The 24,666-nt window shown below is 44.0% G+C and overlaps 2 protein-coding genes and 1 long non-coding RNA gene across 3 annotated transcripts; 1 reads left to right on the top strand and 2 right to left on the bottom strand.

Annotated features, from left to right (window-relative positions):
* Positions 1-306: 306 nt before the first annotated feature.
* Znf146 (zinc finger protein 146) lies at positions 307-3,118 on the bottom strand. Its single transcript, XM_036183852.1, has one exon. It carries the CDS (start codon positions 2,491-2,493, stop codon positions 1,615-1,617), a length of 879 nt encoding a protein of 292 aa, XP_036039745.1. The 5' UTR covers positions 2,494-3,118; the 3' UTR covers positions 307-1,614.
* Positions 3,114-12,967, bottom strand: LOC118584286. Its single transcript, XR_004945021.1, has 3 exons — positions 12,537-12,967; positions 3,233-3,281; positions 3,114-3,141 (listed from the first exon to the last, which is right to left on the bottom strand). It is a non-coding gene; the product is annotated as an uncharacterized LOC118584286 (long non-coding RNA).
* A 1,299-nt stretch (positions 12,968-14,266) lies between these two features.
* On the top strand, positions 14,267-23,792 carry Znf565 (zinc finger protein 565). The gene is given in 5 exon segments (XM_036181120.1): positions 14,267-14,327; positions 16,903-16,975; positions 18,143-18,269; positions 19,562-19,657; positions 22,475-23,792. Coding segments are annotated over 4 exon segments (1,509 nt in total). The 5' UTR covers positions 14,267-14,327; positions 16,903-16,963; the 3' UTR covers positions 23,749-23,792.
* Positions 23,793-24,666: the final 874 nt, after the last annotated feature.

Below are 24,666 nucleotides of genomic sequence, written 5' to 3'. Positions count from 1 at the left end.
TGAACATGCACATCTGCATGCAATGCACACGCCCCACCCCAATACACAATTTAATATTCTGTACCAAATGAAACTATGATGATCAAGAAGGAATTTTAAAATTCTTCAGGAAGGCCCAAAAGATCTGAGCCACTCACCCTACCACCCCTTGGGAAAAGAAACATGTTTCTGTCAAAACAGATGGAGGAATAAAACACTGAATGTCAAGTGATAACCATGTACCTAAAGTTCTTTAAAGTTCCTACGCTCAAATGTAACAAGGAGACCATATTCAACATAGTAAAATAAAGTTGAAAGATTGAAGAATATGCTGTCACTTTAAATTTTAATAAAATAGATAATTTCATTACATAGAGTGTCATGTCCATCCACTCATTGTTAAAGTTTTAGAAATATCTTCTATAAAAGCTTGGTATTTGATTGAGAATTAATCGACTATAACATTTCTACAGGTACAGAGTTCCCACCTTTACCTCTATTCTTATTTTTAAAAATACAGAAAAGTACAAAAAATAAGACATATCCATATAACACAACTGAAAGTTAGCCAGTATCTTCATATATTTACTTGCAGTTTTTAAGAGAATGAACGCTTATATAAAAAGCTGGAGCCCTCCCCACCCCCTCCCACTCACTCCCTTCCCTTCTTCTCTCTCAGGAGTGGGTCTGCATTCTTCTGATGCATCGCAAACATTTACATACATATATGTATTTATACCACAATAAGCTGAGTTTCAAGAAGGAAAGTGGAACTTGAAAGAAAGTTAATGTACTATATGAATCACTCTGCAACTTGATTTTTCCCCACATCACTTCCAGAATCTGCCCAGGTAGACACACACCTCATCTGTTGCATCTGCCGGATGTCTGCATAATAGTCCACCTAAAAACTTCTCATTCCATTCCTAACAGGTGGTTCAGTTCTAATAGATGGCTACTCTAAATGGTAAATTTCCTGGTACCTAACCTCCTGAGCATAATTACTCATGAGAATTACTAAGTATTTTCAAATGTTACAAGAAATGTTTTCCCACTCCCAAGGTCATGCCTTGTACAATGTATAACATTTTATATTTCTGCTTTCAATTTCCACATATTTTACTTTTACTGTTGTTTATAGTTTGTGGTGTGTAGCTTTGCTCCTCAGAGAACAATTTGCCTCCAAACATAGTCTTGGTGTTCATCTGAAGTAATTCTTTTCATATAATGCATAATTATCATTCTATAATTTCTGTCCCCTTGATATGTCCTCTTTCATATTACTGTATGACAATATAATTTATTTTGTTTCTTCTAATACAATTTACTTCATAGACTGGTGAAGACTTCTAGATCTATGCTGTTAGCAGTACCAGGCTTGTTTTCCACTCTCAATTGTAGATAACTGTGTTTAAAGTTTCATCATTACTTTTGTTTTCTGTTATGTTCATTGAGTGCAGGCTTCTAATCATACAAACTTCTTCCCCTTCAGTATGAATTCTCCGGTGTTTATGACATTTTATGTTAAACGTTTGGCTGATTTGTGGTGCTTAGCCTCAGAATAACTACACGATGCACTATGAGGTGCAAATTCTTAATGAACACTTCTCCATATTGAAGATATTCATAGAGCATTTAATGAGTATGGATTTTCTGGTGTCTAATATGGTGTGACTTCTGGCTGAAAGCCTTCCCACACTCACTACACTGATAAGGCTTTTTACCTGTGTGTATTCTCAAATGCAAGGCCAGGGTAGAGAACTGAGAAAAGGCCTTCCCACATTCATTACAACCATAGGGTTTCTCACCTGTATGGCTCCTCACATGCACTGTTAGAGATGAACTCTGAGAGAAGGCTTTTCCACATACATTGCATTCATAAGGTTTATCACCTGAATGAATTCTCACATGCACAATAAGTGATGTTCGCTGAGAGAAGGCTTTTCCACATTCATTGCATTCATAGGGTTTCTCTCCAGTGTGAATGTTTTGATGCTTTATGAGGTACTTTTTCTGGCCAAAAGCTGTTCCACATTCATTACATTTAAAGGGTTTTTCACCAATGTGAATTTTCTCATGCTCAGTAAGATTTGATTTGCCACTAAAGGTTTTCCCACACTCCTTACATATGAAGGGCTTCTCTCCTGTGTGAGTTCTCTGATGTCTGATGAGGTTTGACTTCTGAATGAAAGCTTTCCCACAATCTTTGCACTCAAAAGGTTTCTCTCCAGTGTGAATTTTCTGATGGGTAAGCAAATTTTCCTTCTGGCTGAAGGACTTTCCACAATCATTACACTCAAAAAGCTTCTCTCCAGTGTGAGTGTTCTGATGCTTAATGACATATTGCTTTTGGCTAAAGGCTTTTCCACATTCATTACATTCAAAAGGCTTCTCTCTATTATGAAAGTGCTCATGCTCTGTAAGATTTGATTTGTGGCTAAAGAGTTTCCCACATATCTTACAGGCAAAGGGGCTTCCCCCACTTAAAATTCTCTGTTGACTGAGGTGTGACATCTGAATGGAAGCTTTATCACATTCACAAGGTTTATCTCCAATATGAAATTTTTGAGAACTGAGGGCTTACTCTTGGTTGAAGATATTTCCACATTTCTTACAGTTCTAAGGCTTCAGTGTCTGGCCTCTCATGCAGATGCAAAGTTAGAGACAAGGTTTAAGAGAACTTTATCAGTATAAACCTTTCTTCCCAGTGTAAGTTTTCTGATAGTCAATGTTGTTTTTGCAAATTTCACTTGGTCTTCTCCAGCATGAATTTTCTGATGTTGAGGGATCTGTCATCTAGCTAAAGGCTTTTCAATATTCCTTAAAAACACAGGGCTTCCTCTCAGCATGACTTCAATATTCAGTGAGATGTGACACTTGAGTATATGCTTCCCCACAGTTGGTAAATTCATAAGCTTTTCCTCTAGTCTGCGTGCTCCACTAACAAATGGGGCAGTGTTTAAACTGCAGGCATTTCCACACTGGACTCTACTTATAAGATGTTCTTACCAGGAGAAATAGGCTATGGTAGAAGATTTCCAAACAACTTTCCCATACAACTTCCTGTTTAAATCTGAATTGTGTTTCAAGCTCAAAAAAAAAAAAAATCTTCAAAGCTTGAAGATTTGAAAATGTTTTGCCTTTTAAAAAGCGAAGTCTGTTCTGAAAAAAAGAAAGAAAAGAAATGAAGTTTGTGAGCAGAGAAAAGATTATTCCAATCTTCTTGCCATTTTCCTTGGTGGATTCAACTGACCTCCCAGATCTAGATGTCGTTCTATGTACTTGTCATTTCCCAGATGCTTCTACAACAGATCACAAAGAATCGTTTAAAGGTACATGAGTAAAGTATGGTAAGCACGCAACAAATACCTCCTGTAGGTTAGTCAGTATTACCCAAATATTTCCCATTATCTAATGCTAGTTTTCATAGTATTAGAAGGGGCCATGCAACTTTCCAGGAGAAGGAAGCAACCAATAATCCCACGCATCTATGATACCTATGAATCATAACAACCAACAGAGTAAGATAGCCCTAAGGGTACAACAGTCGCACTCATAGCTTGGTAATAACCAACAGCTGTCTAACTGGACTCAAGGCATGCTCAAAAGGAGGAAAATAATGTGTGGTACTGGAAACCTAGTCAACTACCTGGGGTCTTAAGAGGAAAACCCACTAGTGCCAATTTACTAAATCAGCCCAGTCCCTAACTGTACTCTCAATACTTAGCCTTATATCCAAAGTTAAGTGTGGCTCTCACCCATTAGCAAATAAACTGTCTTTACTACAGGTGGAGTCCATCAGAGAACACCACAACTAGTCAAAATGCAGAGAACAACTGATCATGGAGTGCCAGGCGCAATAGACACAACTGTTGCATCTAAGGCTCCAGGAGCACCGTGGAAGAGGCGGCGGAAAACAGCAAGAGACAGAGGATCAGGAAAACTGGTGTAAGATTGTGTCTTCTAGAAATGACAGGGAAGCTTTACCTTTGATACTCAACAAAGGAGGCCTTAACAGGATACGAACAAGTATGACACCAATAGACATGCTACCCCCATCCTAGACAAAGAACTACAGGCAGCTAAGGAGTGCTAAGAAGAGGAAACAGTCTGGTTATCCATTTCCACTTGTCATCCCTGAGACACAGACATACAAGTCCCACTGTAAATGGACTAAGCATGTACGTATATATAAAAGGAAAAAGGCCTCGAGTCTAGAAGGGAGCAAAGGAAGAAATGGGACAGGCTGGAGAAAAGGGGGAGATGTAATTATATTTTCATTTCAACACACACACACACACACACACACACACACACACTCCCCATTATGAACAATAAAATTTCAGATGGTTTAGTATATAGCTCAAAGGCATAATGTTTGCCTAGCATTCATGAGATTCTAAATTAAACCCTAAAAAAACAAACAACAACAACAACAAAAAACTTGCCAGGTTTGTGCACTGCTCCTGTAACCCCAGCACCTAGGAGGTGGTGGCAGGATATCAGCTCAAACTACCTTTTTGCATAATGAGTCTAGGACTACCCTGAGCCACAAGACACCCAGTCTCAGGAAACAAAAACAAGCTGGGTGGTGGTGGCACACGCCTTTAATCCCAGCATTTGGGAGGCAGAGGCAGGAGGATCTCTGTGAGTTCGAGGCCAGCCTGGTCTGCAGAGTGAGTTCCAGGACCAGCTACAAAGCTGCATAAAGAAACTCTGTCTCCAAAAAAGAAAGAAAGAAAGAAAGAAAAAACAAAAATAAAACTGTGTATGAGGATTGTGCTTAGAGAGATTAATAATTGTGATATCTCATATTCCGGAATGAAGAAATTCCATGTAATCATTATCTCTAAATTTTGAAAAGAGAATCTTTAAAGAGAAAATCTGGGTTAAAAAAATTATATTCATGAGGGGTTGGGGATTTAGCTCAGTGGTAGAGCGCTTGCCTAGCAAGCGCAAGGCCCTGCTGGGTGCAGTCCTCAGCTCTGGAAAAAAAATTATATTCATGAGAATACTCCTGCAAAAATAAGTTTTTCCATTTAAGAAATTAGTAAATTGCATAACAATGAGAAATTATTCAACAGAATAAAATGACTACTGACTATATAAAAAATAAGGTGGGCCCCAGAGGCAGGCAGGTGGAGCGATGGATGGTGGCGAAGATGCAGTTGTAATAAAGACCAGAAACTGAGCTACTACCCACTGAGGAATTAGTGAAAACAAGCTCCTAATCAAGAGCCTGGAACAGGGACGCCTTTAATCCCAACACCCAGGGAAGGAGCCATCTCTGTGGGATGAGACCGGAACCGATCTGAACACTTTCTCTGAGGCCAACCCAGGGTCCAACTGCTGATCCTTCGAAACCCAACAACTTGGAGGTGTTGCTGAGACTACCCTGCTCAGCTGAAATCCATCCGGGAGAAGATTCAGAAACCTACAGTTTGCAGTCTGAAGAAACAAGAGCAGCTGAGGAGTTGACAAATGAGCAAAACGTGACCCGAGAACACAAAAGAATGCGGTGTAGTGGGTAGCCATCCCAGCATTGGCCTGGAAGTTCCAACCCCCACTGAGGCTTTGGTAATGGTCACGCCCACAAGGCGGGGCAGAGGAGGAAGCGGAAGACGAAGGATCGGGAAGTACTCACTCTCTTGGTTCCCGGACTCTGGAGAACTCTGCTCGGTCTACCTCCAGCGTCCAGAGTCCAGGAACCAAGAGAGTGAGTTCTTCCCGATCCTTCGTCTTCCGCTTCCTCCTCTGCCCCGCCTTGTGGGCGTGACCATTACCAAAGCCTCAGTGGGGGTTGGAACTTCCAGGCCAATGCTGGGATGGCTACCCACTACAATGCGGACATTACATCCACCAAGATGAAGTCTCGATTCTGAACATTTATGCCCCAAATACAAGAGCACCCACATATGTAAAAGAAACATTACTAAAGCTTAAAACGCATATCAAACCCCACACATTAGTAGTGGGAGATTTCAACACACCACTCTCACCAAAACACAGATCTACCATACTGAAACTCAACAAAGAAATAAAGGACCTAACTGATGTTATGACTCAAATGGACTTAATAGATATCTACAGAACATTCCATCCTAACACAAAAGAATATACCTTCTTCTCAGCACCCCATGGAACCTTCTCAAAAACTGACCACATGCTTGGTCACAAAACAAATCTCAACAGATACAAAAACATTGGAATACCCTCCTGTATCTTATTGTATGCCTTAAAGTTAGACTTCAACAACAACAAAAATTATAGAAAGCCTACAATTTTTGGCAAGCATTAACATAAGCCTTGGAACTGCAGCTATGTGGTTGGATTCTCCAGAAGGTAATGTATGGTAACTGCTTTTTCAAGTATGTTTGAGAACGTGTCACCCAGACACCTTGGAGATTAAGGATAACACTGAAGATCACTAACAGTAGCATGCCAGCTAAGCATTTTCATTTTCACAATCCTATTCAAGCTGGAGTAGTACCTACTTCTCAGGAGTGGCTCTGTGCAACATTTTTTGGCCTCCTGAAATTCATTTAGCCCCCTTGAAGATACCTTAAAATTTGTGAGCCTGAATGTAGCCATTATGAGACCATTAGTTCTTTTCCTTGTGAGCTGCCTGTTTTTTCCTTTATGGTTCTTAGCTGTTCTTTTGCAGAGCTGCCAGCTTAAGTCATGCTGGGATCGAGAAAAATAGGCCTCAGCGGTTTGTGTTCCTCGAGTTGTGTCCATACCAGTGGATGCCCACATGCTCCAAAAGAGAATTTGACATCACTGCTGCCATCGTTGCTGTTATAACAGTGATGACCGCCAGGTGGTGGTGGCGCACACCTTTAATCCCAGCACTCGGGAAGCAGAGGCAGGTGAATCTCTGTGAGTTCAAGGCCAGCCTGGTCTCCAAAGAGAGTTCCAGGAAAGGCACAAAGCTATACAGGGAAACCCTGTCTCGAAAAAACAAAAACAAACAAACAAACAAACAACAACAACAACAACAACAACAAAACCAGTGACAACCACCGCTGTTTCTGGGATTACCATTTCATAATTGGTTACTATAGCTAGCACAGTGGAGACCCTGGCAGCAAAAGTAGCTACCACATTTAATTAATCTTTCATTCTATTGGGCATGACAAATTTAAATCGATAGTTATAGTTGTTTTTAGCCTACCGGCTATGGGTAGGTTAAGACTTCTGTTGGTCTTCTCTGTGTCCAACACACAGATTGCAAGCCCAGCGCCACTTAGAGATCTTTGGCAGCAGTTAACTCTGCAGCTCTTACACGATTGAGCCTGTATGATAATGAGTATTCAGAGACAGGTAATACCTGGGGGGCACTCACCAACCTAAGACAGAGCACCTGTGTGGCCTGGACAGGTGTCTCCATGACGGGTAAGGTGACCTGCTGACGTCCCACACAACCTAAGTCAGAAGCTCATTTTTTAGTAGAAGAGGGGAGGGAACCTGTAGAGCCCAGCCCCCGTTTTGGGGAACTGTTGCCTTGCTTGCTGACCTTGACCTTGATATCCTCCCTATGCTAATTCCCTGCGAGATTCCACCCTCCTGAATGCTTAAGGGAAGTTCCTTGTCTGTGTATCCTGCATATTGGGTGTTAAGGGCTTATATGCAAGATTGTAAAATATTGGAAGCAAACTTCTGCCCTCTGGGGTTCTCCCATTGTGCTGTAAGCCTGTATTTAAGACCTCCTCCCTCCATCAATAAATGGCATTTGGCATTCAGAAAAAAAAAAAAAAAAAAAAAAAAAGGAAAGAAATAAAGAAATTGAAGACAGCAATGTTCCAAAACAGGAAATGGTGATGGTGTCATGGGCCTATGAGGATGCTGGACTAAAGTCTATCAAATTGTGCAAACAGGAAAATTGTATACTATATGAATTATCTGTCAATAAAGATCTTAAAGAAAGAAAGAAAAGAAAAGAAAAGAAAAGAAAAAAAAAAAACAAGGTAATTCTGACCCAACTAACACAAGTCCATAGAAAACAATTTTTGGAAGTTGGTTCTTTCCTTCTACAGATGGGACTCAAATTGTTAAGGTTGGTGGCAAGTGCCTTTACCCACTGAGCCATCTTACTGGTCCTGACTTTTTAAAAATGCAAACCATATTAGAGAAAACATAAAATGTGGCTACCAAGATGCAAATGTCAAACAATCAAACTGGTTTGTACCACAAAATGCAAGAATAAAAAAATGAAGGCACTCAAGTATCTTAAACAGTGGAATGAAAGAGGCAGGAGAAAAGACACAGGATAAAGAAAACAAGTGGCTGCCAACATGGCTCAACGGCAGTGTGGCCTAGCAATCTGCAGTCAATCTCCATCACTAGAATAAAGTGACAATGCAGGAGCTATCTACACTAAATGCTAAATAACACAATGACATCTCAATCTCAGTATTATTTAATATAAACAATAACATAGTAAGTTAAGAATAATGTTAATACAGAAACAAAGAAGCTTCATATAGTCTAACAACTATTATTACATTCACTGTAGTAACTCAGAAGAAAAAACACTTAAGAGATAAACATCGTAAGACATTTCTCAAATATTTAAAGCTTGCAGGATCTGGAGCCTGAAATATGAAGAATGTAAATTCAAAGTCAACCTGGGCTATATATATTAAGACCATGTCTCAAATAATAATAACAACAATAGTGATAAAATAAAACCTATGCTGTGGGATGTTGTGTATGTTAAATGTGTTGCTCTGATTGGTTAATAAATAAAACACTGATTGGCCAGAAGCCAGGCAGGAAGTATAGGTGGGACAAGGAGAGAGAATTCTGGGAACAGGAAGGCTGAGGCAGAGAGAAGCTGCCAGCCGCCTCCATGAGAAGATATTAAGATACCGGTAAGCCACGAGCCATATAGCAACTTATAGACTAATAGATATGGGTTACTTTAAGATATAAGAACTAGATAACAAGAAGCCTGCTGTGGCCATACAGTTTATAAGCAATATAAGTCCCTGTGTGTTTATTTGGTTGGGTCTAAGTAGCTGTGGGACTGGCGGGTGAGAGAGATTTGTCCTGACTGTCGGCCAGACAGGACTGGAGAAAACTCCAGCTACAAACCTATGCAAAAAAATGTTAAGGGCTACTGAGATGGTTCATTGTGCAAACCTGACAACCTAAATTCAGTATCTAGAACCCCAGGCAGTGGTGGAACACGCTTTTAATCCCAGCACTTGGAAGCAGGGCAGGCAGATCTGAGTTTGAGGTCAGCCTGGGCTACAGAGTGAGTTCCAGGACAGCCAGGGAGGTTACACAGAGAAACCCTAACTCCAACAACAACAACAAAGAGAGAGAGAGAGAGAGAGAGAGAGAGAGAGAGAGAGAGAGAGAGAGAAAGAAAGAATATCTAGAGCTCACATAAATGTGGAAGGAAAGAATCAATTTTACAAGTTTTACTGTGACCTTCACATGTGCACCATGGCACCTGGGCACACATCTACACACCAAGCTCACACAATAATATTTTTTTTTAATGTAAACACTTAGCTGGGTGGTGGTGGTGGCGGTGGCTGTGGCAGTGGCACATGCCTTTAATCCCAACACTTAGGAGGCAGAGCCAGACGGATCTCTTCGAGTTCGAGGCCAGCCTGGGCTACAGAGTTAGTTCCAGGAAAGGCTCTAAAGCTACAGAGAAACCCTGTCTCAAAAAACAAGCAAAACAAAAAAATGTAAACACTTAAGACTCCAAATGACATCAGAATAAAGCATATGTTCACAGATAGGAGTGTCTAACATTATAAAGATGCTGCTTTCCTCTAAATTATTTCATAAATGAGATTTCATACAATCTCAATAGCAATTGTGGGGGACATTCTCCTTATCCAGACAAGCAAATCCTAAAATTTACATGAAAAAACTAACCCTAGCTGGTCCGAGACAAGAACAACCCAAGTGTACCACCATGCCTGGCTTATTATGTGGGTGCTGGGGACCTGAATTAAGGTCTCATGCTTGCTGAAGTGAACTGAACTGAACCAACTATCCAGTCCCTCTGTATTTTCTATAAAATAATAAAGAACCAATCTTAAGGTCTGAATGTATATAACTTGGGTTGGTACTTACTCCTCTCCCAGACATTTTCTGGGGATCTTAAATCAGACCATTAACTTTTTTACAGAGAAGCTACCCTAAGTTACTGCATCCCTGTGAGCAAGTTCTACTTCATCACTTGTAATCCTGTCACATGCACCTCAATAAACACCCCGTGTGGTTCCTTAGCAATCCTTGGAAGACAACGGTATATATGACTACTGCAGAGACAATGAAATGCAACCTTTCTTTGACAAACATGCTTTGGAATGTCTTCATTCCTGGGTGCCCCTTTTCCTCTATCTTGAGGATGAGGATGTGTGGCTCAGTTGGAAGATTGCTTGCCTAGCATACAGGAAGTCCTGGGTTCAATCCCTAGCAACACATAAACTGGTTTTGATGGTATATCATTGTAATTTCAGAACCTGGGAGGTAGATAGAAAGAGATGGCCTCAGCTGCTACATAGCCAGTTCAAAGTCAGCCTATGCTAAATGATACTCTATCTCAAAAAATTTTAAGAAACTCCCAACTCTGGGGCAAGCAAGATGGCTCAAGTACAGGTACTTGCTACCAAGCCTAAATACTGAGTTAAATCTTCCCTGCTCAAATAGTGGAGGAGAACCAGCTCCTTCGAGTTGTCCTCTGACTTCCACATGAACACTGTGGCACTTGAGAGTTCAAGTAAAGGGAAAGGAAGGGAAGGGAGAAATGTAATTAAAATACTATCTCAAAAATAACAGAATATAGGCCAGGTGGTGGTGGCACACGCCTTTAATCTCAGCACTCGAAGACAGAGGCAGGTGGATCTCTGTGAGTTCGAGGCCAGCCTGGTCTACCAAGTGAGTCCAGGCCAGCCTGGTCTACAGAGTAAGTTCCAGGAAAGGCACAAAGCTACACAGAGAAATCCTGTCTTGAAAGGGGGGGGGGGGGGATGCTGCGGCACACGCCTTTCATCCCAGAGCTAGAGAGGCGAGGCAGGAGGATCTGACTTCGAGGCCAGCTTGGTCTACAGCGCTATAGAGAAACCCTGTCTTGAAAAAGCAAAGCTAGGGCTGGAGAGATGGCTCAGAGGTTAAGAGCACTGACTGCTCTTCCTGAGGTCCTGAGATCAATTCCCAGCAACCACATGGTGGCTCACAACCATCTGTAATGTGATCTGGTGCCCTATGCAAGCAAGCAAGGACACTGTGTATAGATAATAAACCTTTAAAAGAAAAGGCAAAGCCCAAAGGGGGGAAAAATCTCCCAAAGAAAAGCAGCTAGAATGTGAGGGTTTCACTGTTTAATTTTTTGGTGGTGGTGTGGATTGACTCAGGACCTCTGCATGCTAGGTATGGGGTTCTACCACTGGTAAATTTAAAGACTTGCAAAGGTACTCAATTGCTTTGCTTTTACTATTTAAAAAAAAAAAAAAAAAAAAAAAAAAAGCTGGTGCCCTCTACAGTGACGACAATAGCAGGCAGAGGTAGTTTTTCCATGTGCCACATATTCACAGGCCTGGACTCATGAAGGAGTTATGACCTCCACGATCCAGAACAGCAACAACTACGTTTTCTTAAAAAAATGAGGAACCTGGGTCAGTGAGGTGGCTCAGCCGGCAAAGGCGTTTGCTTCCAAGACAGACAACCTGAATTCGACTCCAAAATCCACACCGCGGGACGGCAGAACCGACTCCAAAACTAACCTCACACCTCCACACGTGCCTTCAAGCAAGCATGGCCACGAAAATACAGGTAAATAAAATATTTTAAAATGAGGAACTGTGCTTGACCTAAACCTTGACTCTCTAATCCTGGGTTTTCAGTGGAATGACGCTCCACAAAAGGAAATGCGAATTTGCCTGGCAGCTCTATTAACATACCTGAAAAATCAGAAACGGGAGTCTGCAGCAGCAACCCCGAAAGAAAAAATCCAAACGAATTTTTGTATAATTAAGCATGCCAGAGTAATCTATACCCTACCTCCATTCATAAGCAACTGCATTTTAGTATAAAAATCGTTTTTTAAGATCTAAACATTTTTATTAAGGTTTCCTAAACATTACAAAATTCAGCTGCCTGGCTATAAAACTCACTATTAATCAACACTGTTTTAAAAGCATCACTCCTTAGCTTCCTCCTCCTCTCAAGTCTTTCAATAAAACGGATGCTCTTGGGGAAGATGGCCCCGTTATAAAGATCAGCACTTTCGACACGGGGACTGCGGCGCGGACGTGATACTTCAACACCGGTCTCCACGGTCTCGTAAAACACAGCCACCCATAATCCTACACCCAGTTTCCCATCCACTCAACAATTCCAAACAACGGGTCAAACTTTGCGGTCAGATTCGGTCTCAAACGTTCAAACGCTCCTCGGAGGCCCCCACCTCCGTCCCCCACGAAGGCCCGAAGCCCTAGGCCCACCCTTGACCCCCGCGCCGCGCCACCAAAGCTCGGAAATCCTCCCCTCGGCCTCCCCGGCCCCACCGACCCAGGACGCCCAGATCCCACCTCCTACTTTGGCGCCACGTGGACCCAGAGGCCGTGCTGACCCGCGGACAAAGACCAAAATGTCCACTCGCAGCCCTGCGTCTGCGCACTCCGAGAACGAGCGAGCACTCCCAGAAATCTCCGCGACGCTCCGGGGTTTGTTCGCCAAAGCCCGGACAAGCTGTTGTCTATTATCTGCAACCCCGCTTTTCCGGCCTCGGACTACACTTCCCACAAGGCATTGCGGGTCGTTTATCCGTCTCCCTCGCGCAAACTTGGTCTCCTCTTCTTGGGCTTTGGGGTTTCTTTGGGTAGATTGTTGTCACTTAGACCCAAATAATATCACACCTGGTGGGATGTTTGGAGTGGGAACTTCTTTGATACCTCACAGGCGCCGCTCAGAAATAGACTAAGCCTAGCCTCCAACAGGACGACATCTTGTCCGTGGCTGGTGTGGCTCTGGACTACGCTTCCCAGAGTCCATAGCGAGCTGACATTGCATCTCAACATGGTTAACTCTTTAGCGCCGGCAGAACCGGACGCGCACGCGCGTTCAAGGAAGACCGAAGGTGAGAGGTCTGGGAGTCCTGGGCGGGGACCCGGCGTGTCCCGAGTCTTGGGACTGTGCACGTGGGAGCAGTCCCGGGCTGCAGGATTCTAAATGTGGTTTTGGTTGTGGCAGTGTGACCAGTTGTGAGTGCTTATAAGTGTGCTGTTGTAATCACCTGTCTCTGATTGTTGCTGTACAAACGTATGTGATGCTTTGTGTTGTGGAACCGGTATCTTGTGATTGTGGAAGTGGTGTCTCGTGTTCCTGTATTGTGTTATGTGCCCGGTAGCCTTTATTCCCGGAGGGAGTGTGAATAAAGTTGAAACTGTGACCGGTGTTTGTGTGGGTTAAGTTACCTTTTGTAGTAGTGTGTGCAGGGTTCTGTGTCCGTGGCTCTGCATCAGCACTGCGTGGGTATCCTTACTGTGTGCCTTGGGGAGAAGGGAGGGGGAAGGACCTTGTGTGATGCTGTGTATGCGGACTGTCTTTGCTAATGACTGTCTCCAGAGTGAATGTTCAGTTATGGCTGGATGTAGCATACTGTGCTTTCTGTGTGCCACCCTGCGTGGTTGTGACTGTGTAGGGGTGCCTTTAGGATGTTAGTAATGGACAAGGGAAGTGACTGTGGAGCGTTCGGAGGTATTTAACTGTGACTGTAACCTTGTGTGTCTCCAGAGGCTGAGCGAGGCTGAGCGTTATAGTATATACTCCTGCAATCCCAGCATTTCGGCTCCTGAGGCAGGAGGATCTCAAAATCATGGCTAGCCTGAGATACACTGCAAAACAAACCCTGTCTCGGGAAAAAAAAAATGCGGAAGGATGCTGGATAGGTGCCTAAGTGGGTAAAGTTCTTGGGGCACAAACATGAGAATGTGAGTTTGGATCCCCAAGACCCACATCAACGTCAGTTGCTGTAACGTGTTTGTAATTCTGTAATCCCAGCGCCTGCAGGATTCTAGGACAGGAGTGTCTCCAAAAGCTCTCAGATAAACTAGCCTGGCGTGCATAGCAGTGTAAAGCACAAGGTAGAAGGCTTGCACCGACACCCAAGACTCTACTCTGCCCTCCTCATAACTGCCATGGCACACACATACCTGTATATGTGCACACACAAAGATAAAAAAATGATTTTCTAAAAAAGAGTTGATGTGCTGTCTGTTGTGTCAGTGTGACGTGTCTATGACTACTGCTCTGGCCCCAGCAGATCCTGTGAAATTTGGGCACATTCTGGCCCTGGACAGTAGTGACCTCAGTTTCACAAGGTAACACTGACCTTGGACTGAATGCCCCATCTTCTCTGACCTCCATCCCCTGCAGAGGCCCCAACTGCCCTGGTCCCTCCCGATTCCTTTCTTCTAACCTTCTTCTAAGAAGGTGATGAGGAGCCGAGACAAAGCTCAGTGGTTTTTATTGAACATCCAAAAGCCAAGTTCAAAATGCACTGGGTTCTATTCTCCTTTCCCGGAAATTCTTGCTTCTCTGGGCATGCTTTCTTGACAGAATCACCTCGCCACCCTCAATGATCTGACCAGTATTTATCCCGAGAGTACAAGCTGAGCAGCCTGAAGATAAGTCAAAGGCTCATATCCTCTCTGCTCCTTGCATCCCTAATGTGGGTTAAATTTTTTTCCTAAGGTTTTGAAATTGTTTTAGGCTTGAAAATGTTACAAAGATAGAGTTCCATATATTCTTTTTTTAATTTTTAGATTTTATATGTACAGGTGTTTGCCTACATGTGTGTAGGTACACCATGTGCTTGCCTGCTGCCAAGGTCCCCTTTTCCCAGGTGACTCTAGTTTGGGTCAAGTTGACATGGTGTGTATATCACATAGTACATGCAGGTGCCAAGGAGGCCAGGAAAGCACACCAGAGTAATCAGCTGCCTGACATGGGCACTAGGAACTAGCCCCAGATCCTCCACAAGAACAGCAAATGCTCTTCACATGACAGTGTTTTTTAAATTTATTTTTTAATTACATTCATGATATTAATTACATTTGTGGTATTCATTGATTACATTTGCAGTATTCAATAACTATATTTATGATATTCATTAATTACATTAATTGACATGACAGTGCTTAAAACCAGAAGATTGACATTGCTTCACTAGTACCAACTACTTCCAAACCTTATTCACCACCGTCCTGATTTCTCTTTTTAGAATGAATTTTGGGGTACGTGTGTTTGTGTCCCATGGCACTGGGGTCTGCTACTGCAACTGTACTTTTACCAATAGCCTCCCCTGGGCCCTCCTCGTGGTTCCGCGTCTCAACTCTCTACGTGACCCCTTCAATCCTGGGCCTCCAACTCCCACTGAGGCTGCATCTGTACTAATGGCCTTTCCTGGCCTCTCACAGCCTCAGCTGCTCTCCATGACCCCGTCATGCCTTCAAAACCGGTACCACTGGGGAGACTCTTACACGGTTGGCTGCCAGCATGTGGTTCAACCTTGGCCGCCTCTAGAACACAGCTTCTGTGTGCTCACACTGAGGAAACACTTCCCAGAAGATTTCACCTCAGTGATGCTGGTCTCTTCTTAATCACCACCAATTTCTCGGCTCTTGCTGACTGCATCAGTTGTCCCAGTAAAGCAAAGGTTTCACTTCAGTGGTTCTGGTCTCTTGTTAATCACGGCTGATTCTTCAGCCCCAACTGACCAGACACTACAGATTCTTAGTTCAAATCAGTGTCTTGAAATTACCCAGACCAGGCCTCCATCGCCTGCATCTCTCTCAGCATTCTTACCTTCTAAGCCCCCACAGAACGGCCCACTGGACTCTGAACGCTCAACAGCTTTGCCAGCCCAAAGGCCTACAGTCCTCCCCAACCAGCATAGTTCTGTGACGACAATCCTCCACGACCGTTTCCAGTTTTCTGCCTTAGGGTTTTTACTGCTGTGATGAAACGCCATGACCAAAAGCAACTTGTGATGGAAAGGGTTTGTCTGGTTTACACTTCCCTGTCACAGTTCTTCACCTGAGGAAGGCAGGGCAGGAACCTGGAGGCGGGAGCTGATGCAGAGGCCATGGAGGGTGCTGCTTACCTGCTTGCTCCCCATGGCTTGCTCAGCCTGTTTACAGAACCAGGACCACAGCCCAGGGATGGCACCACCCACAATGGGCTGGGCCCTCTCCTATCAATCACTAATTAAGAAAATGCCTTATAGCTGGATCTTATGGAGGCATTTTCTTAATTGAAGTTTCTTCCTCTCAGATGACTCTAGCCTATGTCAAGTTGACTTAAAAACTAGCCAGCACAGAGGGGTGGGGGATTTAGCTCAGCGGTAGAGTGCTTGCCTAGCAAATGTAAGGCCCTGGGTTCGGTCCTCAGCTCTGGTTTATTAAAAACAAAACAGAACAAAAACAAAACAACAAAAACTAGCCAACACAAAGGCCAACAGTCAACCTTCCTGACCCTGGAGGCCTGGAACTCTGGCTTAGGATGGTGAAGGAACGGAGAAAGAACAGAGATACATACAATGAAGCTGGGATCAAGTGAGGTTCTCTGACCGCTGTAGCTGGGAACGCTGTGTGTTTATTAAGTATGGGGCAGGAGGGTGCTCGCCATCTGTAATGCAGCCCAGCATCACTGCTGTTCTCAGGATCATTACTTGTTCCAGTGGTTGGTCATTCTCACCGATGTCAAATACGCCATCATTTTCTCCACAACCCTGTCTGGGCCCGTTTCCACCCCTATCTCTGGTTCATTTTTTTTCTACTTTCCACTGAGGGGGGTGGGGTGGATTCTTGCTGTTACCCGGGCCTCAGCCTGCCAAGTTCTGGGGCTGAGCATGTTCATCAGGGCTTTGTCCTTTTCTCCATTTTCTCTTTCTAGGACTCTTCATTTATCCAGAAAGAGAAATCAGAGTAGGTCAGGCAGTTCTGAATGATTCACCATGGCCCTTCAGGTAGGTTGAAATTTCCTCTCAAATAGTTTTGTTTTACATTTTTTTAAATGTATTTATTGGAGATAGGGTCTCACTGTATAGTCCTGACTAGCCCAGAACTCACTGTTAGACCAGGCTGGTCTCAAACTCACAGAGATGTGCCTGCCTCTGCCTCCCAAGTGCTGAGATTAAAGGCCTGTGCCACCACACCCAGACTTTGTTTACATTTAGTTAGTTACTTTGTTGGTGGCATGTGGTATCCCAGCTACTGTGTAAATGTGGTGGTCAGAGGACAGCTCAAAGGAGTGGGTTCTCTCCTTCCACCGTGTGGATCTGGAGATGGAGCTCAGATCATCAGGGTTGGTGGCAGGTGCTCTTATGTGCTGAGCCATCTCTCCAGCCCTGTAATTCCTCCAGCCCTTCAGAGCATAGGAACATCTGTGTTCTTTATGCCAGCATGCCTCTGTGACCTGCTCGCAGGGAGCAAATGTTGGGGTCCTCCCCATCTTCTCTCTTCCTGGCACTGTTTACAGTGCTCCTACAGGTTGCCCGAGGGATGGAAATGCATTCTCTTGAGGAAGATGGTAGCTTCCTTTCTCAGAGCCGTCGATGGGCCTGAAGATGAGGTGACCCTTTCTAGTATGTCAGTGGCTTCTTTCCTATGCTGTTTCATGTCGCTCCCTCTTAAGAAACATATTTCATGGGCTGGAGAGATGGCTCCATGCTTAAGATCACTGGCTGCTCTTCCAGAGGACCTGGATTCATTTCCCAGCAACCACATGGTGGCTCACAACCATCTAACTGCAGTTCCAGGGGATCAGAAGCCCTGTTCTGACTTCCACACGCATCAGGCACACAGATGATACACAGACATACATGCAGACAAAATGCCCATACACATAAATTAAAAACCATATTTCATACTATCAGAAACTATAAACAAAAACTTACGTCTGTCATAAACTGGAGGCAGCGGTGGTGCACGCCTTTAAAGGGATTAATCCCAGCACTTAGGAGGCAGAAGCAGGTGGATCTCTGTGAGTTCGAGGCCAGCCTGGGCTACAAAGCGAGTTCCAGGAAAGGCACAAAGCTATACAGAGAAACCCTGTCTCGAAAAACTAAATAAAAAAAAAAAAAGAAAGAAAGAAAAGAAAAGAAAAAAATCTGTAATTCACTCTATTGTTTCAGGAAATGGTGACATTCAGGGATGTGGCCGTGGAGTTCTCTGAGGAGGAATGGAAGTGGATGAAACCTGCTCAGAGGGACTTGTACAGAGACGTGACTTTGGAGAACTTCACTCACTTGCTCTCACTAGGTAAGGCCTCGATAGTACCCAGGGACACATAGGAAATGGGACCCCCGGGTCTGGGGCAGTGGAAGTTTCCTGTGTGCACCTCTGTGAGGGGTGCTGCCAGCACCTGTGAGAACTCTCCGTGTATCTCCCAGTTCAGAGGGGAGGGAGAAGGGAATGAAATGCCACCATGTTCACCGCCCTTGGCCAGTGACATGCCAAGCACAACGGGAAAGCCAGGGGCAGACAGCCCAAGGCATAGACATCACTTGACCATTGGAGGGAAGGAGAATTGTTTTGGGCTTTGACCATTCCACTGGGCACCTCCCTCTCCCTGTCCTTTGGACAGTCTTCTCATCCTTAATTTATAATTGTCTCCATTCGTTTGGGTCCACACCCGTAATCCCAGCACTTGGAGATAGGAGGAAAGTCAGGAATTCCACATTGTCCTCTGTGTTAAAGCAAGGAGAAAAGACCAAATCCAGGACTGTCCAGTTAAAGCAAACTGTATTTTGGGATGCAGTTGGGACTGGCCAGCCAGCTGTCTCACCCTAAGTTTGGATTTGAGAGAATAGCCCCTGCTGGCCTCTTGAGTTCCTTTTCTAGGAGAGATAAGGAAGGTGTTCACAGAAGTGAGAGAGTCAGCTATTCTAAATTGTTAGAAAGATATAATGAAAGGGAGGGACAGGGTAAGGATATACATCATGGGATGGGGTTGCAAGCAGTTTACATCAGAGCTAAGGACAGGAACACATTCTTTTTTCTTTCTTTCTTTCTTTCTTTCTTTCTTTTTTTTCTTTTTTGGTTTTGGTTTTTCAAGACAGGGTTTCTCTGTGTAGCTCTGGCTGTCCTGGAGCTCACTCTGAAACTCAGGCTGGCCTCAAAACTCACAGAGATCCACCTGCCTCTGCCTCCCCCGGTGCTGTGATCAAAGACACACTCCACCATGCCTGGCCTACAGAGTGAAATTTAATGTTTGTTGTTGATGATTTCATGTGCATTGGTGTTTGGTGTTTGTTTGTATATATGTCTGTGTGAAAGTGTCAGGTCCGGGGTTGGGGATTTAGCTCAGTGGTAGAGTGCTTGCCTAGCAAGCGCAAGGCCCTGGGTTCAATCCTCTGCTCCAAAAAAAAAAAAAAAAGTGTCAGGTCCTTTGGAACTGGAGTTACAACTATGAGCTGCCATGTGGGTGCTGGGAATTGAACTCAGGTCCTCTGGAAGAGAAGCCAGTGCACTTAACCACTGAGCCATCTCTCCAGCCCCAGAGTTTGAAATGTAAACAGTATGCTCATGCTCATTTCTTTTCCTGTAAACAGGACTTGTCATTTCTAAGCCTGATGTCATCTTCTTATTGGAGCAAGGGAAAGAGCCATGGCTGGTTACAAATTATATGACAAGATCTTGGCACCCAGGTGAGTAAGACCTGGTCTGGCTGGAGAGGTCATGGGACTAACGGTACAGTGTGCCAGCTGATAGCTGTAACCTGAGTGATTGTTGGGAAACCTGCTGTAGAATGAAGGCCTGAGTTAGGGAGCAGAGCAGGACCTGTCAGCATTGGCGTGCACAGAAAACAAAAATTTAAAAACATTCTGTATTCCATAGTAATTCCTCCCACTGCTTTCTGTCTTCTGTGGTTGATAAATCAGGTAGTTATAAGTTGGGAAAATATTTCATGTATATGTATTGTCTTATTTTTATTTTATGTTATGGGTGTTTTGCTTACATGTGTGTCTGTACCATGTGCATGCCTGGTTCCCCAAGGAAGCCAAGAGAGGGCATGTAGTTGGAGAGCTTCTCTCCAGCCCCCGCCAAGCCCTGTTAGTCCAACAACCTACTTGTAAAATAAACACACAGACATTTATATTATTTAAACTGCTTGGCCATTAGCTCAGGCCTACCATTGTCTAGCTCTTACTCTTATGTTTAGCCCATTTCTATAAATCTGTACCTTGCCATGTGGCCTGTGGCTTACCGGTACCTTACATCGTTTTTGTCATGGCAGCAGCTGGCAGTGTTTCTCTGCCCAGCCTTCACTTCCCAGAATTCTCCTCCTCCTTGTCCCACCTACCCTATCCTTCCTGCCTGGCTACTGGCCAATCAGCACTTTATTTATTTCAACCAATCAGATCAACACATTTGACATACAGAACATCCCACAGCAAGGGCATCTGATCCCTCTGGAACTGGAGTTACAGAACCGCCATGTGGGTGCCAGGAATTGAACCCAGGTCCTTTGGAAGAGCAGCCAGTGCTCTTAATCAGTGAGCCACCTCCAACTCCTCTTCCTCTTTCTTTCTTTTTTTTTTTTTTTTCAAGACAGGGTCTCTCTGTGTAACAGCCATGGCTGTCCTGGAACTCACTCTGTAGCCCAGGCTGGCCTCAAACTCACAGAGATCCACCTGCCTCAGCCTCCTGAGTGCTGGGACTAAAGGCATGTGCCACCACAGCCCCAGTGCTTGCTCATGCTCCCTCTCCCTCTCCCTCTCCCTCTCCCTCTCCCTCTCCCTCTCTCTCTCTCTCTCAGTCTCAGCCTGTCTCTCTCTCTGTCTCTGTTTCTCTGTCTCTCTGTGTGTTTCTGTCTCTGTCTCTCTGTTTCTGTCTCTGTTTCTATGTTTCTCTGTCTCTGTCTCTCTCAGAATAAACACCTTTATTCCGTGAGCTGCAGACTCTGACCTGTCTGCCCTCCTTGCTTTGATTGTCCTCAGGGAGAACTCCACCCCTAGCCCTCTAACACGGCTTTCTGCCCTGCCACTCCAGCCTGGTCTTGAGGCGATGTCGGCAGGAAGCCTGCCCTGCTGCTCCTTCATAAATCTGCTGCTTTTGGTGTTCTTTTTTCCTTTCATCACATTTCTTTTGGATTTTCTTTGATCATTTTTTGTTTAAAATCCCTTCCTTTGTAGACCAGGCTGGCCTCGAACTCAGAGCTCTGCCTGCCTCTGCCTCCTGAGTGCTGGGATTAAAGGCGTGTGCCAACGCTGCCAGGTAGCCAGGGCTACACAGAGAAACGCTGTCTTGAAAAACCAAAAAGCTGTAAAATCCCTTCCTCCTCAGGAGTCAGCTTGGCCTCAGGTGCGGGTGTAATGGGACTCTCACCATCCCAGTGCTCTCCAAAAACATGATGCAGTTCTTCCCCGGGGCCCTGGTGCGGACCGGCTTGTTACTGGCTGTGCTGTAGACAACATCAGTGATCCCTGTTTTGTGAATACAGCAATCAAAGCCCAGGAGATGCTCTCCACATCCAGTCTCAGCACAGTAGTTTTTATCGCCTCCTAAACTCAGACAGGGTCTGTACCAGGGCCCCATCTCAGTGCTGGCAGCAGGCCACCCCAGTTCTTTCCTCTTCTTCTCGTGGGAGAGCTTTCACCGGCCCAGGTCTGGTGCCAGTTGTTCCAAAAGATGCCTGTCCATCACAAGCTACAAAGAGCTTTACAAAAATAAAATAATAATAATAATAATAATAATAATAATAATAATAATAAAAGGGGCTGGAGAGATGGCTCAGTAGTTAAAAGCACTGACTGCTTTTCCAGAGGATCCAGGTTCAATTCCCAGCACCCACATGGCAGCTCACACCTGCCTGTAACTCCAGTTCCAGGGGACCCGACAGCCACGGCAAAACACCAATGTGCATAAAATTGAAAAACAAACAAGTTTAAGTAAAATAAGATAAATGTTACTTTTGTGTGTTGTGTGTGTTTATCTGTATGTACAAGTCAGAGGACCACTTATTTCCTTCCACCTGTGGGTCCTGGGGTCAAGGTCAGGTTGGCAAGTACATTTACTTGCTGAGCCCTGTGCCCAGCCCTGTTGTTTCCTCTTTGATTTAGTCTTGGATCTTTTAACCTGAGTAGGGACTTCATCCTCTCATCTTTGCACAGTGACTATGTCTGTTCATTTTTCATCCTCATTTCCAGCTGTTTCTGTTTTGATAGTATATGTGCACACACACCGGAGGACATTTGGACATTTGCATTTATAACGCATTTTCTGGGTTACTCTGATTAGTTTCAAAATTGGGAACCTCAGACTTAATTTCTTCTCTTGCCCTAATCTGGCATCATGTATACTTCTGCCGTATTTGTGCATTCAAAAAATCGCTCAGTGTTTGAGGCATATTAAGCCATTAGTTTTTTTATGATGAAAATTTTCGTTTTATTTCCATATTTTCTGTGGTGTTTTTATTCCTCGTGGTAAAAACAATTTGTTTTTGTTTTTCTCTGATTTTTCAGACTTGGAATCAAAGTGTGACATAGTTCCACCAAAAGGACTTTTTGAAACAGAGTCATTTAAATGGGAGGTCATGAAAAACTTTCAGCACCGTGACCTTGAGCACTCCCATCTCACAGATGGCTGGGAATGCAGAGACCAGTTTGAGAGACAGCAAGAGAGACAGGATTGCCATTTCAAGCAAGAGGGAATCACCTATGAAAGCCTGCCTGATTTCAGGCATTACACACTTGTTACCCCATTACATCAGAGCAACAGGACTGTGGAGAAACTGAGTGAATGTAGCGAATGTGGGAAAGCATTTAGCCGTGGCTCACACCTTACGCAACACCAGAAAACTCAGACTGGAGAAAAGCCTTTTGAGTGTAAGGAGTGTGGGAAGGCTTTTGGTAGTTCCTCACACCTTGTTCAGCATCAGCGAAGCCATACCGGTGAGAAACCCTATGATTGTCAGGAGTGCGGGAAAGCCTTTGGTCATACTTCCGACCTTATTCTCCACCAGAGACTTCACACTGGTGTCAAACCCTATGAATACAAAGAATGTGGAAGGACCTTTAGGCAGCAGTCACAGCTTATTCTGCACCAGAGAACTCATATAGGTGAGAAACCCTACGTATGTAAAGACTGTGGGAAGGCCTTCATTCGTGGTTCCCAGCTTACTGTGCACTGGAGAATTCACACAGGAGTTCGACCCTATCAGTGTAAAGAATGTGGAAAGGCCTTCAGACAGCACTCACAGCTCACTGTCCATCAGAGAACCCACACTGGGGAGAAGCCCTACGAATGTAAGGACTGTGGAAAAGGTTTTATCCACAACTCAGAAGTTACTCGGCATCAAAGAGTTCATTCTGGGGAAAAACCTTATGGATGTAAGGAATGTGGGAAAGCCTTCAGACAGTATGCACAGCTCAGGTGACATCAGACCGTTCACACTGGTGACAGACCCTTTGAATGTAAGGACTGTGGGAAGGCCTTTAGTCGTAATTCATACCTGATTCAGCATCAGAGGATTCACACAGGTGACAAGCCTTATGAATGTAAGGAGTGTGGGAAAGCCTTCATTCATGTCTCCCAGCTGACGCATCATCAGATGATTCATACATATGAGAAACCCTACATGTGTAGGGAGTGTGGGATGGCTTTTATTTGAAGTTCACAACTTACTGAACATCAGAGGGTTCATCCTGGTATCAAACCTTATGAATGTAGAGAATGCGGGCAGGCCTTTATCCACGGCTCCCAGCTTATTGACCACTACCAAAGTCATACTGACTAGAGCACTGTGGGATATTTGTACACTGTGGGAAGATATATTGCTGTGATTTTTGTAATTAAAAAGCTGAATGGCCAATAGCTAGACAGGATGTATAGGTGGGATTTCTGGGGAGGAAAGGAAGAGGAGGAATTAAGGCATGCAAGAGACACAGAGAGGAAATAAGAGGTACAAGATGGAAGAGAGATAATGCCATATGATAGAATGTAGATTAATATAAATGGGTTAATTTAAGTTATAAGAGCTAGTTAGGAACAAGCCTAAGCTATAGGCTGAGCTTTCAAAATTAATAAGATATGTCCATATCATTTTTTTGGAGCTGGCTGATGGGACAAAAACAAAAAACAAAAACCCTCATTACACAAGAGTCCTAAACATCAGTGGCTTAGTCAAGCCTTTATGCTAAGTTTACATCTAGCCAGAGTTATATTACCCCCATTGTAACTAATGTCAGAAAAACTTCATTCATGTCTTCTGTTAGAGGGTATCAGAAAACTCAATACCAGTAGAAAGATCCAATGAATATGGGAATTCATTTTGCCTCATTCACTGATTATTAAGCATCGGCAAACTTGTGCTAAAAATAACTTCATATTAATATAGAAAAGCCTTTTATTGCCTATCAAAATAGGTTCTTTTTTCTTTTCTTTTTCTTTTTTTTTTTTTTTTTTTTTTCAAGATAGGGTTTCTCTGTGTAGCTTTGCATCTTTCCTGGTACTCACTCTATAGCTCAGGCTGGCCTCAAACTCACAGAGATCCTCCAGCCTCTGCTTCCCGAGTGCTGGGATTAAAGGCATGTGCCACCACCGCCTGGCTATGTTCAATTTCTGAGAATCCCAGACAGATAGTGATCCTGATTAAAAGATTATTGGTTTGATGTGCTGAATAATGAATGTGCCTTTTGGTCAGTGTGGCATAGAC

Source organism: Onychomys torridus, chromosome 1 (genome assembly GCF_903995425.1).
Source record: "Onychomys torridus chromosome 1, mOncTor1.1, whole genome shotgun sequence".
NCBI lineage: Eukaryota > Metazoa > Chordata > Mammalia > Rodentia > Cricetidae > Onychomys > Onychomys torridus.
This window is presented reverse-complemented; position numbering and strand designations above follow the sequence as displayed.

Coding starts and splice junctions, on each gene's coding strand:
- Znf146 (XM_036183852.1), bottom strand. CDS start 2,493: ATGTCACACCTCAGTCAACAGAGAATTTTAAGTGGGGGAAGCCCCTTT.